Here is a 15,637-nt window from a genome sequence, read left to right as displayed (position 1 = left end):
CACTGCTAGATTTTAAGTTTTAACCAGTGTTTTACAATGACAACGTGCCATATCAGCAGGTTGGAGAAGATAGCATCTTGGTAGATGTCAAAAAATAAGCACAGTCTAGCAAGTTTGTTTCATGTTTTTTTGCACTCATGCTTCATTTGTTAATTACTGTAATTTAGTTGAATTGGATTGCAGACTCAAATATTCTCAAAGGAAATATAAAAATAAAACTTTCATTTTTTTCAGGCGGAAGCACACAACACTAGAATCAGTGTATCCCTGATATATCTCAAATCATAATTAGCTGGACGTTTAGCATAGATACACACAAAGTGGTAAAGAGATATGTTTGAGTGATTTTTGTATGGCTTGAATTTACTGTTGAATTCTTTAATTGTAAAAGAAGAAATCTAAAAGTTATGATCATGGTCAGTTTTATTCAAGAAGAAAAATGTTTGGCATGCCAAGTCATTATCATGTTGCATTGTCAGTGAATAACGTATCTCCCTGCACAATGCACATTAGCCTCAAGAGAGGACAAAATAACCACCCATACTCCTATTGTACAGTCAGGCAATTGTATTGTGAGAATTTTTTTTTTCCATCATAAAATCATCTCAACAACAACAACAACAACATTTATTTATATAGCACATTTTCATACAAACAGTAGCTCAAAGTGCTTTACATATTAAAGAATAGAAAAATGAAAGACATAATTATAAAAAATAAATCAACATTAACATCGAATAAGAGTAAGGTTCAATGGCCAGGGGACAGAAAAACAAAAACTCCAGACGGCTGGAGAAAAAATAAAATCTGTAGGGATTCCAGACCATGATACCGCCCAGTCCCCTCTGGGCATTCTACCTAACATAAATGAAACAGTCCTCTTTGGATTTAGGATTCTCACGGAAGGGCTTGATGATGATGATGGTCACGTAGACTTCTTCCTTTTAATCCGTCCATCATTGTTGGAGCATCATGAAGCTTTGAGTAGGTGGAGGTGGCGCAGGCCACCACCACAAAGAAACCGGAAAAAGAAACAGAAAAGAGAGTAGGGGTCAGTACCGATTTTAGAGCCACCATGAATAGTTGTTATGATGAATTGAACATACAGAGTATCAGGATTAAGTTAAATTACGATTAAAATGAAGTTATAAAAGGCCATGTTAAAGTAATGTGTTTTCAGCAGTGTTTTAAAGTGCTCTACTGTATCAGCCTGGCGAATTCCTATTGGCAGGCTATTCCAGATTTTAGGTGCATAACAGCAGAAGGCCGCCTCACCACTTCTTTTAAGTTTTGTTCTTGGAATTCTAAGGAGACACTCATTTGAGGATCTGAGGTTACGATTTGGAATATAAGGTGTCAGACATTCCGATATATAAGATGGGGCGAGATTATTTAAGGCTTTATAAACCATAAGCAGAATTTTAAAGTCAATCCTGAATGACACAGGTAACCAGTGTAGTGACATCAAAACTGGAGTAATATGTTCTGATTTTCTTTTCCTAGTTAGGATTCTAGCAGCTGCATTCTGCACTAGTTGCAAACGATTTATATCTTTTTTGGGTAGTCCTGAGAGGAGTGCGTTACAGTAATCTAGTCGACTGAAAACAAACGCGTGAACTAATTTCTCAGCATCTTTCAGTGATAAAGAGGTCTAACTTTACTTATGTTTCTTAAGTGAAAAATGCTGTCCTAATGATCTGATTAATATGTGATTTAAAATTCAGATTACAGTCAACAATCACCCCTAAGCTTTTTACCTCCGTCTTGACTTTTAATCCTAATGTATCCAGTTTATTTCTAATAGCCTCATTGTATCCATTATTGCTGATCACTAAAATTTCAGTTTTCTCTTTATTTAACTTGAGAAAATTACTATTCATCCATTCTGAGATACTAGTCAGACATTGTGTTAGTGAATCAATAGAATCGGGTCATCAGGTGCTATTGATAAGTACAGCTGTGTGTCATCAGCATAGCTGTGGTAGCTCACGTTGTGCCCTGAGATAATCTGACCTAACGGAAGCATGTAGATTGAGAATAACAGCGACCCAGGATAGAGCCTTGTGGAACACCATATTGGATATCATGTGTCTTCGAGTTGTAATTCCCACAACTAACAAAATATTTTCTCCCTGTCAGGTAGGATTCAAACCAATTTAAGACACTGCCAGAGAGGCCCACCCATTGACTAAGGCGATTTCTAAGAATGTTGTGATCAATGGTGTCAAATGCAGCACTCAGATCTAAGAGGATGAGAACAGATAAATGGCCTCTGTCTGCATTTACCCGCAAGTCATTTACTACTTTAACGAGTGCAGTTTCTGTGCTGTGATTTGTTCTAAAACCTGACTGAAATTTATCAAGAATAGCATGTTTATTTAGGTGGTCATTTAACTGCATAATGACTGCCTTCTCTAGAACTTTACTTAAGAAGGGCAAGTTAGAGATGGGTCTAAAATTTTCAAGAGCGAGGGGTCAAGATTATGTTTCTTAAGTAGGGGTTTAACTACAGCAGTCTTAAGACAGTCTGGGAAGACCCCAGTATCTAGTGACGAATTTACTATGTCAAGAACATTATCAATTAGCACGCCTGATACTTCTTTGAAAAACCTTGTTGGTATCGGGTCAAGGACGCAGGTGGAGGGTTTTAATTGAGATATTATTTTTTGTAAATCAGGTAAATCTATCCTAGTGAAAGAGTTTAATTTGTTTATAACAGGATGTTGGGGTTTAGGGGGATCCTTAGTGTTGGGGAGATATACTATGTTATTTCTAATATCATTAATTTTTGATTGAAGAATACAGCGACAGCCTCACAGGTTTCACTGGAAGCACTTAGGAGGCATTCCTTTGAGCTACCTGGGTTTAGTAGGCGATCAATTGTAGAAAATAAGACTCTAGGATTACTAGCATTGTTATTTATAATATTAGAGAAATAGCAGCGTCTCTCAAGACGGACAGTGTTATTGTATTCTGTTATTTTGACTTTTAGTATTTCGTGGTGGATAGTAAGTTTACTCTTCCTCCATTGACGCTCAGCTCTACGGCATGTTCATCCACTAAAACTCTCAGTCATAAAAGTATTTGTTTTTTGTAAATTGAATACAGATTTCTATTACTTTGCCTATTACCTAGTACCTTTTCTGCTATAAAAAAACACTCCAAGCTGCACCAGAAAAGTCCAAAAAACCAAAGACTGAATTAGGAGATAATTCTGTATGGACAAATGAGGTTTTTACACGTTGTTATTTAAATAGTTTCATTATCAACGCCAGCAATTTCACGCACATAATGTGGTAGTGTGCTTGCACAAGGGAAGGAATTTCTATGAAAAGAGAAGTGTTACCATTCAGTTTCAGTATTACTAAATGAGTGCCAGTTGAATGGGGTGAAGGGTGTGTTCCTCAGTATATTGTAATGTCAGAAATTTATGAAGGGAGCTTGTAGATATGTTGAAGTATGATTGCTCACTTTCCTGAATGAATGTGTTTTATTCACAGAATGTTTATTCCAGATTTACAAATGCATGTCACATTATATATCTTTGCTTGTAGAAGAATTGTAGCTGGAATGATTGCTTCCATAGGGTGAACTATTAAATCACATGTACTTGCCATACTTAGATTTACCAGTTGTAGCCCAAAGCTACATATGATATATGTTTGTTTTAAGTGACAGGCTATTTCTGTTGATTTAATGGTTATTTGGTTGAATGTATCTTGTCATTTAGAGCTAAGCGTACTTAGTGAAGCAAATCTGGGCTAGCATGGTAGTGCGGTTGTTATTGCTATTGCCCCATTATTTCAGGGCCCTAACTTTGATTCCCAAGGCAGCAACGCTCAAGCTGCTGTTCTCATGTTCTGAGCATATTTCTTCCACATACCTGGTTTGTCTTTGAATTCAAACTGTTCATGTTTGTTTAATATTTAATTGTAAATTTGTTAGGTAGGAGAGAATTCAGATGCATGTTAGGGCTTAATAATGTGTTGCATTTTTTTTCATCGTTATAATATTCATTTCCACAACAAACACATTATAAAGTGTTGCAGTATCAAAATGGCCTAGATTCTGGCAAAAGCCAGAAATTTAAAGTTGAAGCACAGAGCAGTGAAACATTATCATTAACATCTTCACCTGTTTAACAACTATTTTCTTGGTCTATCTAGGTTAGCTGGTTGCCCCCCAAATCTTTATTTTTCTCCACTGTCTTAGATGCCATTTGGTATTAGACCCATTCTCTATATGTAACTTGTTACCATCTCCAACCATGTATTCTTTGACGTTCTTCTTGGCCTCATTCCCCACACTTCATTTGTGGTGCACCTCTTCACACAATCATCCTCATCCTTTCACTATACGAATCGAAACCAACTTGGTCTGTTTCTCTTCACAAAACACATATTGCCTCCACATCAAATCTTTCTCCTAATTCAGCATTTGTCGTCTTCTCATACTGTGAAATACTACACATCATTCTCCTCTCTTTTTTTTTTTTTAACTTCATTTTCCACTTTCATGGACATGTCTTCCTTCCATAGAACATACTATTCCTCACACGGCTTTCATAAACTTTATGGTTCAATGCTAGTGAAACTCCATTAGATGTTACAATGGGGAGAAGAACCTAGAATTTCTTCCATGTGTCTCTCTCCAAGACTATCAACTGCTGTGTCCACAACTCCATCTGCACTGAATTTGTTACCGAAGTAGCAAAGCTTTCTAGCTTGCTCCAAAACGACTCCATTGGTAATATCTACTGTAAATTTACAAATACTACATCAGCATAGAGCAGAGGAATATCCCTATTCATAATACATTACCTGCATACAAATCTACAGTAATATGCACACACATGACATATTCAGTTCAGGGCAAGTAAAGATAGACCTCTGCAATGTGAAATACAAGCTATGTGAAACAGTTCAGCATATAACCATGGAATAAAAATTCTTGAATAAACAATCTTGACCAAGAATATAAGTGAAGAACCAGCCGAAGATCTGATATCAAAAACTGGAAATAGTACATCCATTGTGTTGGCCATACTGTGGTTATAAAAGAGACGGCTATTTGCAATCACACATTTTGTGCATAACCTGTTGTTCTGTGGTGGCTACTACATTGAGAAACACAACAAACCACATTTCGTGTCTAAAATGCAACCATTGCAAAATTGTATTAAAAGTTAAAAAAAAAAGTCTTAAAGCACAGTTATACCTACCATTCAGAAAATTTTAAAGTTTTTATTTTTATGTGGTATGTAGATACTTCTTTGATGAACTGACACCATGTGCATGGCTGTTTTGTTTCTTGTCCCCTAGTCCTCCTTACATAGCCTTGGCCCCATACAACTCTGAATTGAATTAAAAAATGAAATGAGATCTGATGAGCTATAGAGACTTTGTCTGCAGCAGAGGATCCTAAAGTGTTTTATATATATATTTGTGAGTAAATCAATACCACTCCCTTAATTACTTGAAAAATGATTGTGCAGGCAATGTTGTAACAAGAACATTGAAGCCTAAATCAAAAAAGCTGTTTCATCAGTCCCTTCCTCCATATTGTTTTGTGACCAGTGCTAGAAGTGGACAGGTACTTTGTAGCAACACTTACCCATTCTGTCATTAGGAGAATATTTTATAGGCAGTTAATGTTTGCACACCGTTAATTTTCACAATGCTCATCCCAAGTATTTATTTCAGTGAGTTTTTACACTTCCAAAGCAGAGACCCTAACCCTCAAGTCTCCAAAATAGTATCTGTATATCAGCACGCTGACAGTCCTGAAAGGAGCTGAAGGGGGGAAGAATAGCATCTTTCCAAAAATATTTTCTGTACATCATCATGCTTTCATACCTCCAATCGGAGACTCCGAGTCTCATTGCATCTAGAACATGAAATATGTATGAGTTTGAAGAAGCAGAAACATGGAGTACTGTCATTTCTATATTTTTTTTTTTTTTTACACTTCAGCCACTGTGTGTTACCACAAGCATTGTTTTATGAGAACATAAGAAAAGATTTGATGAGAAGAGGCCATTCCTCCTAGCATAGCTTGTTGGTCCCTAACTTAATAATATATAGCAAGTCACCTTGGGAAGAGGTAACTGCCAAATGTACAGGATTAATAATCATTTTATTTGCAGATCTTTTCATCTGTACTTTTGATTACACATTTTTGACATTATAGTAAAGGTAGTTTCTCACGTATTCAATCGCATTTAATGAGAATGCATTGGTGAATTCTAAAAAAATTCCATAAAATATGTATTTAACCTACATTGTATGAAACCTCTTGCATATCCTTTTTTGCACCTTAGCAGGGAAGTATCACATTCAGACAGTTCAGCCTACACAGGCCTTGTTACATCTGCAGACAGAAAATGTGTAAAACACCTTTATGCAAATAATGACTACAAAATGAAAGACATATAATGTCAAATTTGGTTTAGAAAGATGAGTGACGAGGACATAATGTGTACATATTTTTTAAAAATATGAACAGTTTAAAATTGTAGAATTTAAAAATAGTAAACAGTTCTAGTACTTCACAGTCACTTTTCTGTCCATAAAATCAACACAGAGATGTCTGTGAGGTGCCAATGTTTGTGTTGTGCACTCGTAGCTAAAGTCTTCATTTTCTATGCTGTCAGAAGCAGTGCTCACTGGAAATGACAGATATTTCAATATTGTTTTAACAAAATATGCAACTGTCAGCTTCTTTAAAAGGTGGCAAATCAAGCATGTGGCATTATATGAAAACATTAGTGTGTTAATGTGCTGTGCAATGGAGGCTGTCATGGAAGGCTTGTAGCACTGTTTAAAAATGAAAGCAAGTGTGCTCTAGAGAAAGAAAAAGAGAGAAGTACATTATTTTGTTTAATAAAGCAGCAAGAAATGTAACATTTAACTGCAATCTAGCTCCCTAATTTATCAAGAGGAAAGCTGACTTTCTGTCCACTGTTGTTAACTAGTAGAAAATGCTTTTTTAAAGGCTTATGGTAGGTAGACGTTCTGTAGGTTAAGTTTTGCGCACACACACTTCATCCATAAATTGTATTGTGTTTTCTTGCATGTGTGAATGTGTTTCTGGTTTGTCTCCTTTACAGTTTATTACTTTTAAAAAGATTAATCTGCAAAGGCCATTTTCCCCTTATATCTACCTTTTTTATCTGCGGCAGTAGACAGTTTTGTGCATATGACATGAAAGCTGGGATGGCACCTTACAAACGCCAAAAATGCATCCTTCAAGTCAAGGTCCAAATGTGTTTTCAAGATTAGCTAACTGCAAAATGATAAAATTTTGATTATTTTAAGGGCATGGCTTTAAATCACAATAGGAACATTGAGTAGCAAAACACATGAAGAAAAATGAAGACAAAATAAAGCTTTTTGTCTCCACAAACTTATCTTCATAAAGTGATAGGACAGTTAGTGTGTATTTTTTAATGACAAGTCACTTTTTAAATTGATTTTTTTTAAAAGAACTTTGAAATTATTAGAGCATTTTAGGGAACTTTAACTGGGACCATGCAGCTATCTGGAGATGTTTAAAATTAATTTATATTTTATTAAGCAAGTTTTATTATTATTATTATTATTTGTGCTGGGGGTACGTTTGTTGCCCTCCATTGGAACAGATTGTTTGGGGTTTCAGATTTATCGAAAAAAGATTTCATATTTAAAACTTTGTAAAGGTTTCATACCTGACTGCCAAGTGGTTTTACTTAGATTCTTGCCCACCCTTTATAAGAGGGAACTGGGCAGTCTAATGGTCTGGAATCCCTACATATTTTATTTTTTTCTCCAGCCGTCTGGAGTTTTTTTTTAGTTTTTTTCTGTCCACCCTGGCCATCGAACCTTACTCTTATTCTATGTTAATTAATGTTGACTTATTTTATTTTCTTACTGTGTCTTTTATTTTTCTATTCTTCATTATGTAAAGCACTTTGAGCTACTTTTTGTATGAAAATGTGCTATATAAATAAATGTTGTTGTTGATAACTGCAGTGCCTCCAGCATCAAGATACCCTCCTAGTTGTTTCCACCCAATGTCTGATTTAAATGTCTGGCTGTACTCTCTTGCTTCCATTGTGCCCCTTACCCTCTGCTCTCCCCTGAACTTTAATTTCAGTGTGCTACTAGCAGAGGCAGCCTTTTAAACCCCACTCAGGGATTATTTCTTTGGCACTTTTAGCACCAAGAATGCTACTTGAAAGAACTAAGAAGTTCTGTCTTATTTCCCTTCTCATCACCTGCATCCAAGTGTCCTTATTCCTAGTTAAAGTGCCACACATTCTTAGTGACTCCCAGATTCCTTGCCTTCCAAATTAGACTTAATGGTCCCATCTATTCCTTTTTTGCTTATGATAGCTATTGGTTGAGAGTGGTGTCTAGTGTTTGTACCAGTTTCCCATGACATGTTTCTCATTTTGGTACCCATATTTACACTGAGACTAGTAGCAGCAAAATGACAGTAGCCATGTTTAAAAAAAAAACCTGAATAGGTACATTATTTATTGATTTTTTTTTTTTTTTTGCCTGCTGTCATGTTAAAAAAAAAGAATTTTTAAGAGGCATGGTAAATAGTAAATATTGAACACCACAGCCAAGTAGAGGCCAGTGTTTGGAATACAAAAAGTGGCAAAAAAATTTCAAGAGATTACACCTTATTATGTATAGTGCGCTGTCAATACAAAGTTTTCAACTCCTTGGAAGTTTTCACCTCTTATTGTTATACAATACCGTATATACTCATGTATAAGTTGGGTCTTGAAACCCAACAAATCGATCATAAAATCAGACACTGACTTATACGCCCATTTTAAAAATTTTTTTACATCTTCTTGCCTCCTCCAATCTTGCAGTTTCTCAGATGCATCAAATTTTGTTGTAGCAGCACAGTTACCAATTTCTTTCACTGACGTTTAATTTAAAACAAGCTTCATATTTTCTTCTGATTGAACGCTCCATTGTAGATAAGGGATGCTCTTACGATAAAGGTGTATGAGGGTGTGAGATACAAAAAACACAAATCAATGCAAACGTTGCTTCGGAATAGTTTGGGTATTACCGTGTGGTCACATAGGCACAATAGAGAGAGGGAGAGAGAGGTTAGGAGAACGCGCTGATACAGCGCATTGCCGCACCCACATAGAAAAAAAAGGCAGTGCTCTGTGGTTACTTTCTCAGATGGGCGTTAGCATATCATAATCTCTTGGACCAATAGCGTGAGCTTTCCACATTCGACTTATACAACCGGCGGCACGGTGGCGCAATGGTAGCACTGCTGCCTCGCAGTTAGGAGACCCGGGTTCGCTTCCTGGGTCCTCCCTGCGTGGAGTTTGCATGTTCTCCCCGTGTCTGCGTGGGTTTCCTCCGGTTTCCTCCCACAATCCAAAGAGTTGCAGGTTAGGTGGATTGGCGATTCTAAATTGGCCCTAGTGTGTGCTTGGTGTGTGTGTGTGTTTGTGTGTGTGTCCTGCGGTGGGTTGGCACCCTGCCCAGGATTGGTTCCTGCCTTGTGCCCTGTGTTGGCTGGGATTGGCTCCAGCAGACCCCCGTGACCCTGTATTCGGATTCAGCGGGTTAGAAAATGGATGGATGGACTTCTACAACCAACATTATAAAATACCAGAAATTATACTGTCCCAACTTCTCCACAAGTATATACGGTAAATCACAGTGAGTTTAATTTGGCTTTTTATGACATTGATCAACAGAAAAACAGACTCTTTAATGTCAAAATTAAAACAGACCTCTGCAAAATGGTCTAAATTACAACTATAAAGCGCAAAATAATTGAACATGTAAGTGTTCACCCCTTTTAATGTGACACATATAAGTCCTCACTGGTTCAGCCAGTTGGTTTTAAAAGTCACATAATTTAATTAAATTGTGGTCACCTGTCTCTAGTCAAGGGGTTTCCATTGATTATAGTGTAAATGCACCTTATCTGATGAGTCAGTGTTGTGGCCTAATCTATACCATGAAGACAAAAGAACACTCCAAGAAATTTAGTGAAAGATGATTGAAAAACACAAATCAGGGAATGGAGACAAGAAAATATGCAAGTCACTGAATATCCAGTTCACTTAATCATTAAGAAATGGAAATATATGACGCAGTTGTAAATTTGCCCAGGTCAGGCTGCCCACAGTTTGCAGCCTATGTTTGAAGAGTGGTGAAGATAAATATATTTTATACCCATTTCAGAAGTACTCCTTTTCTGAAAATAAAATTCTAAAGTCTGATTTGATATCTGATTTCATAAGTGGGAGCTGCTTACATCTGCTTTTATGAGAAATGCAGTTTATAACATATACTATTGTTGGGCACACAGCAAAACAGAAAGATACTCTACTTTTTCAGATAATATTGTGGAAAGAGCAGCTTACGGAATATCAGTAAAAACATCTGGATTTAAATGAAAAAACTTGGAGATTAATCAGGTAAAATGCTGTTGTGAAGCATTGTGATGTTCATGCTGGAAGTGCACAAATGTTACATTGTAAATGTTGCCAAAATTTTATGTGCCAATATTTGTCCTTTTAGTTACATTGTGGTGTGAGATAAACAAAAATGCTGTAAGTAGAATGGTAAATAATTCAGTCCTATTTTTAATATGTTTACTGTGAACTTTTAATGAAAATAGCCAATGAAGAGTAAATTATTGGATAATCCAAGAATGAAGATCTGATGATCAATATGAAAAGAACTACAATTTAAATTATAAAAAATTATGAAAAATGCACATAAAGAAAACTGCTTCAGTTTAAATTCAGTATGGGACCACAGATTTACTTAAAGAATGGCGTTTATCAATAATTAATTGTGATTGCTTTCAGCACAAGTTAAACTGTGAAGAAGCATTTCTTATAACCTATGCCTCATGAGATTTAGAAGAAAGAAGAAGTGTTCCTGTAAATTTATGATTTACTACCAAGGAACAGTGAAAGGGGAAAAAAATAACAATGACGTCAAATGTAAAAAAAAAACTGACAAATGTATTCAGCAGCCTGATAGGCATTATTTTTCTCAAGAATTTCAATCCTTCATATTCCTCCACGGTGGCGCAGTAGGTAGTGCTGCTGCCTCACAGTTAGGAGACCTGAGTTTGCATGTACTCCCTGTGTCTGCGTGGGTTTCCTCCGGGTACTCTGGTTTCCTCCCACAGTCCTAAGACATGCAGGTTAGGTGAATTGGTGATCCTAAATTGTCCTGTGTGTGTGTGTGTGTGTGCCCCCTGGAGTGGGCTGGCGCCCTGCCTTGCGCCCTGTATTGGCTGGGATTGGCTCCAGCAGACCCCGGTGACCCTGTAGTTAGGATATAGCGGGTTGGCTAATGGATGGATGGATGGATGGATATTCCTCCATTTTTGCAGAATTATGGTGTATAGAAAATGTAAGAGTAAAGCTATTAGACTGAGCACTACGATAGGAATAGAGATGGCACAGTCTGTGCAAGGCTGCCAGATATATCTGATGATTTAAAAGAAAAAAAATAAATCTGACATTTATTTTAGAAATGAATTGCAATTTTTCATGCATTACTGCTGAACTATATACTTTTTAGTTTTTTTAGAAGTCTTATTTTAGGATTCGAAAGAAAGTAGTTTATTTTCCAGCAGATGGGTTTTTGAAGTTGTTTTAAAGTTAATTCAAAGCTCTTAAATATTCACTCTGATATAAGAGACCACTGCAGTCTACATTTTACTTGATTATTTACTATACCAATGTTGCACTTATGGTTTGTGTATCTGGCTAGTATTACAGATCTAATAAAATTTTAAAATCAAGAATATTTAGTTTTTATTCACTATTTTTGAAATTGGAGAGATAGCAAAAATGTTGTGTTTAGCCATTCTTTTGAAGTGTAAGCTCATTTTATAAATGAGCTTAGTTCACAATATTTTTGCATTTGTATTCTGTAAAGTATCTGTAAAAGTCAAAGTAATATTGTTCAAATTAATGTGCAGTCGCAAAACTGAAATTTAAAATTGATTCTTTTTTCTTTACTATAATGTACTGTAAGCGAGTTGTACTGGAATGATGAAATGTTAATTATATTATCTTCAGCTGCGTGAACTTTTGCACTTTATGTTTTATAATGTTAAGGAACAAAGATAAGAAGTCACATGAAAGGAAAAAAAAACTGAAGTTGGAAAAACAACACCCTAATTTCTTAATCATTAAAAGTCAGATTTATGTGCTAGCTATCAGAAGATATTGTTCTGGTACAGATGTTGGTAACTGCTTTCTTAATAATCTTCTTCTTGTGTAATTCTGCTGCATTATGTACCAAGTTGAGGATAATTTAATCACAATGAGTTGCATTTCCTTAGTTATCATTAGTTTTCATTTAATGTATGGTCATGTGTGAGAGGAGGTCTTCGCTTAACTGTCTACTGTATAAATAATGGAAAATATTAAAGATTTAATCTTGCACTTAAACAATGTGAACATCGTCAAATTTGCTTTGAATAAGAGGTCAATTGTTGCTTTTTTCAACAAGTTGTAACATATATGTTTTTTTAAATCTATATTCTGTATGAAATAAAAGTTGACTGAATGACTCACTCACTCCCTCGCTTTCTCACATATCAATAAGAACACTATTCCCTGTTTATTTTAAAAGCTGAAATTTGGCAGGATGGTATATCTAAGGCATTAATTAGGTTTCTGCTTCAGTATATCAGTATTTAGGGGTAACCCAAACCCCACCCCAGTATAAAAATTAAATACCTCAAAACTCAAAAATACCTTGACGGATTTGATTGAAATTTGGTGGCACTATAGAAAAAATAAAATTAGTCAACACGTGTTTTTTATTTGTTGGTCGTTATTAATATTATGCTAACTTACGTGCTGTTTGCTGCACTGAGAGTATAGTTTATACAAAAGAAGGAAGCAGCAGAAGTGATTGATGGGCCATACGAATAGTACCAATATTGTAGACAACTGAAGACAGGGCGGTGTCCTGGACAGGAAAAAAGACGTGATCACATTGTAAAATGTAAAGAGAAAGTTCAGCAAATGATTAGCAAGCACTGTTTTTTGCTGTTGACAACCAGCACTCTTAGGTCATGGCACTGAAAAACATAACACTCACATGCCCACTCAATCCCATGGTGGCCTGAGCCTATTCCAGCATCACCCAGCCAATTTACGCATAGATGCACTCGAATGAAGATTCAATATAGACTCGCCAGTTAACCTAACCCTAATATTTTTTGAAATGTGCTAAGAAAGCCAGAGTACCATAGGAAAATCTACACAAACAGTTAGTAGCAATGAGATTTATACATCCTGCTAGATATTTGGGGTAGCAACACTGATATTATTATGCATGTTGCTGGCATTTTTTTTTAATTGTCAATGTCTGCAATATATGGTGAATCATTAGCAATAAATAAATAGTTGCTCTCAAAATATTTTTGATTTTTTATATACTGTACCAGTAAACATATGAAAACTTATTTGTTTTACTGTAGCACTTCACTCTAATAAGAAATGAACATTTTACTGATTCCAACAAACAATTAATTATTTACAGTATTAAACTTGCTTCAATGTGGATGACAAAGTCTGCTACCAAAACAGCCTTACAGCCAACGTTTATACTTGTTGCAAAACAAACCTCCATTACTGACATCTAGTGGTCATTATACAGTACATATGAATACAATTTGAACATCATTTTTTTTTTTTTTTGTATATGCTGTGAACAAATCAGAAAGAGACAAAAAGAAGGCTTGGATCTTCAGAGGATGCTTTGTTTAATGTAAAGATTGTAAAAGTAGAAAACAAAAAATTAGAAGAAAGGTGCAAATGTCACAAAGTTGCAAATGGTTTCTGTAACCTGTGAATAGTGTCCAGAGGAAGCTGACATCTGTCCTTCTTGGAGGCTAGGTCCCAAATCAATGTCAGATTCTTCTCTTGAGGCTGGTTTTATAGGATAGTAAGCAGAAGGGGTGGAGTTGGCGATATCTAGGCTGGATGTAATGTCAGATGTCTTCAATTGTCCTCCACTCTAAAGTAAGTGGAAAACTCTGTTAGTGGCTGTATCACACTAAAAATCTTTAGTAGACGCAATACTTATGAGTCACTCACAACTCTTCCTTATGTGACATTGTGTAAATAGTTAAAATGGACAACCATCTGTTCAACTTACAAAAATATAATTTGTTTGTTTTACTTACTTATTTACAATTTTTTTTTTCTTTTTCAGAAAAAAATGTCTTCTGAGCTAGCAACAAATATTAATATTAGAGAACCACGTTGGGATCAAGGCACATTTTCTGGAAGAGCAAAACACTTTTTCACTGTTACTGATCCTAGAAATGTCCTCTTGTCCAATGAACAGCTAGAGAGTGCCAGAAAAATAATCCATGACTACAGGTATAGTATTTTTAATTAGTTGACTTTAACCTCAGCATAAATTTTGTAATGGTGTATTGGCATGCACTTTAGAACCATAGCAGTGTAAATATATTGCATTATATTCTAAACACACTGCACTCTGTTATGATACAGAATCCATTTTTATTTAGTATCTGGTACACTGTATTAATCCCCAAAGGGAAATTGTCTGATGTCTCTTGCTTAGAAATATGTTATACAAATATGTTCTATGTATAAGAAAAAGTGTATCAAAACTGATTACTGCCAGAACCCGTATTTCCTTCTATTACATTTCTTGTGTTTGTTTTTTTGTTTTTCTTTCCTTGAGGCAAGGTGTTGTGTCTCCTGGCCTCACAGAAGATGAGCTATGGAGAGCCAAGTATATCTTCGACTCTGCATTCCACCCAGACACGGGAGAAAAGATGATCCTAATCGGCCGGATGTCTGCACAGGTGCCTATGAATATGACCATTACAGGGTGCATGATGACCTTCTACAAGTGAGTGTTTTAAATTCTAGTAATTACAAGTTGACTGATTTACTCCCAAATTTCTTTTATTCTGTGTTCATGGTCTTGACTATAGTTAGGTGTAAGTGCAATTCTGCTCTTGTCATCCACCAATAATCCTATTTCTGTGCTGGTGTTGCGGTTGTCCGTCTAAATACGCCTCTAATACCCAGTCATTCTCTACTTTCAGTGTAAACGTACCTTAATTAACTTTAGCCCTTTTTTTTGTTCTTGCCACATGTATCTAAACCAAGCAATTTTCTTCCATTTCATTCCTCATTTTCCTCTCCCACAGTGAAATTCTCTATAATCAACCCATCGTTCTCACCTGCATTTTTCTTATAATCTACTTTCATTAAAAACATTTCACTTGCACACACCTTGTTATGAAAAGCTTTTCCTTTCAGTGCCACATTCTCCTTTAGAAGTCAGACCTGTTACTGTTTCTACAACTTATTTTAATAAACATATTGCCCTTGCTACCAAGAAACATTTTGTAATTCCGTTTACATTCAATACCTGTTTTCTCCAAGTAAATTCTGTTGCTGATATCTAAGTTTGCAGTTACTACATTAACATTCAGTACCACTGTAACTTAGAAAAAAAAAATACCTGCAGATTTAACTGTGTCTACTACAACTCACTTCAAACAACTAATACCAGATAGGTTGTTCCTACCAAATTCTTTATAATACACACAATGCACCCCTGCATGAGTCCCTTTCATT

The 15,637-nt window shown here is 35.7% G+C and overlaps 1 protein-coding gene across 2 annotated transcripts in view; it reads left to right on the top strand.

Moving 5' to 3' along the window:
- LOC120542037 (sideroflexin-1) overlaps nt 1-15,637 on the top strand; it is a 54,147-nt gene that overhangs the window by 19,273 nt on the left and 19,237 nt on the right. The window contains exons 2-3 of one of the 2 annotated variants that reach the window (XM_039774133.1): nt 14,229-14,398; nt 14,730-14,900. In XM_039774133.1, the coding sequence (XP_039630067.1) occupies nt 14,235-14,398; nt 14,730-14,900 (335 nt within the window). In that variant the 5' untranslated portion in view covers nt 14,229-14,234. Of the gene's footprint in view, nt 1-14,228; nt 14,399-14,729; nt 14,901-15,637 lie in introns of those variants that run through there. The other variant, XM_039774134.1, reaches the window with a different exon arrangement.

This window comes from Polypterus senegalus, chromosome 13 (genome assembly GCF_016835505.1).
Source record: "Polypterus senegalus isolate Bchr_013 chromosome 13, ASM1683550v1, whole genome shotgun sequence".
NCBI classification, from domain to species: domain Eukaryota; kingdom Metazoa; phylum Chordata; class Cladistia; order Polypteriformes; family Polypteridae; genus Polypterus; species Polypterus senegalus.
This window is presented reverse-complemented; position numbering and strand designations above follow the sequence as displayed.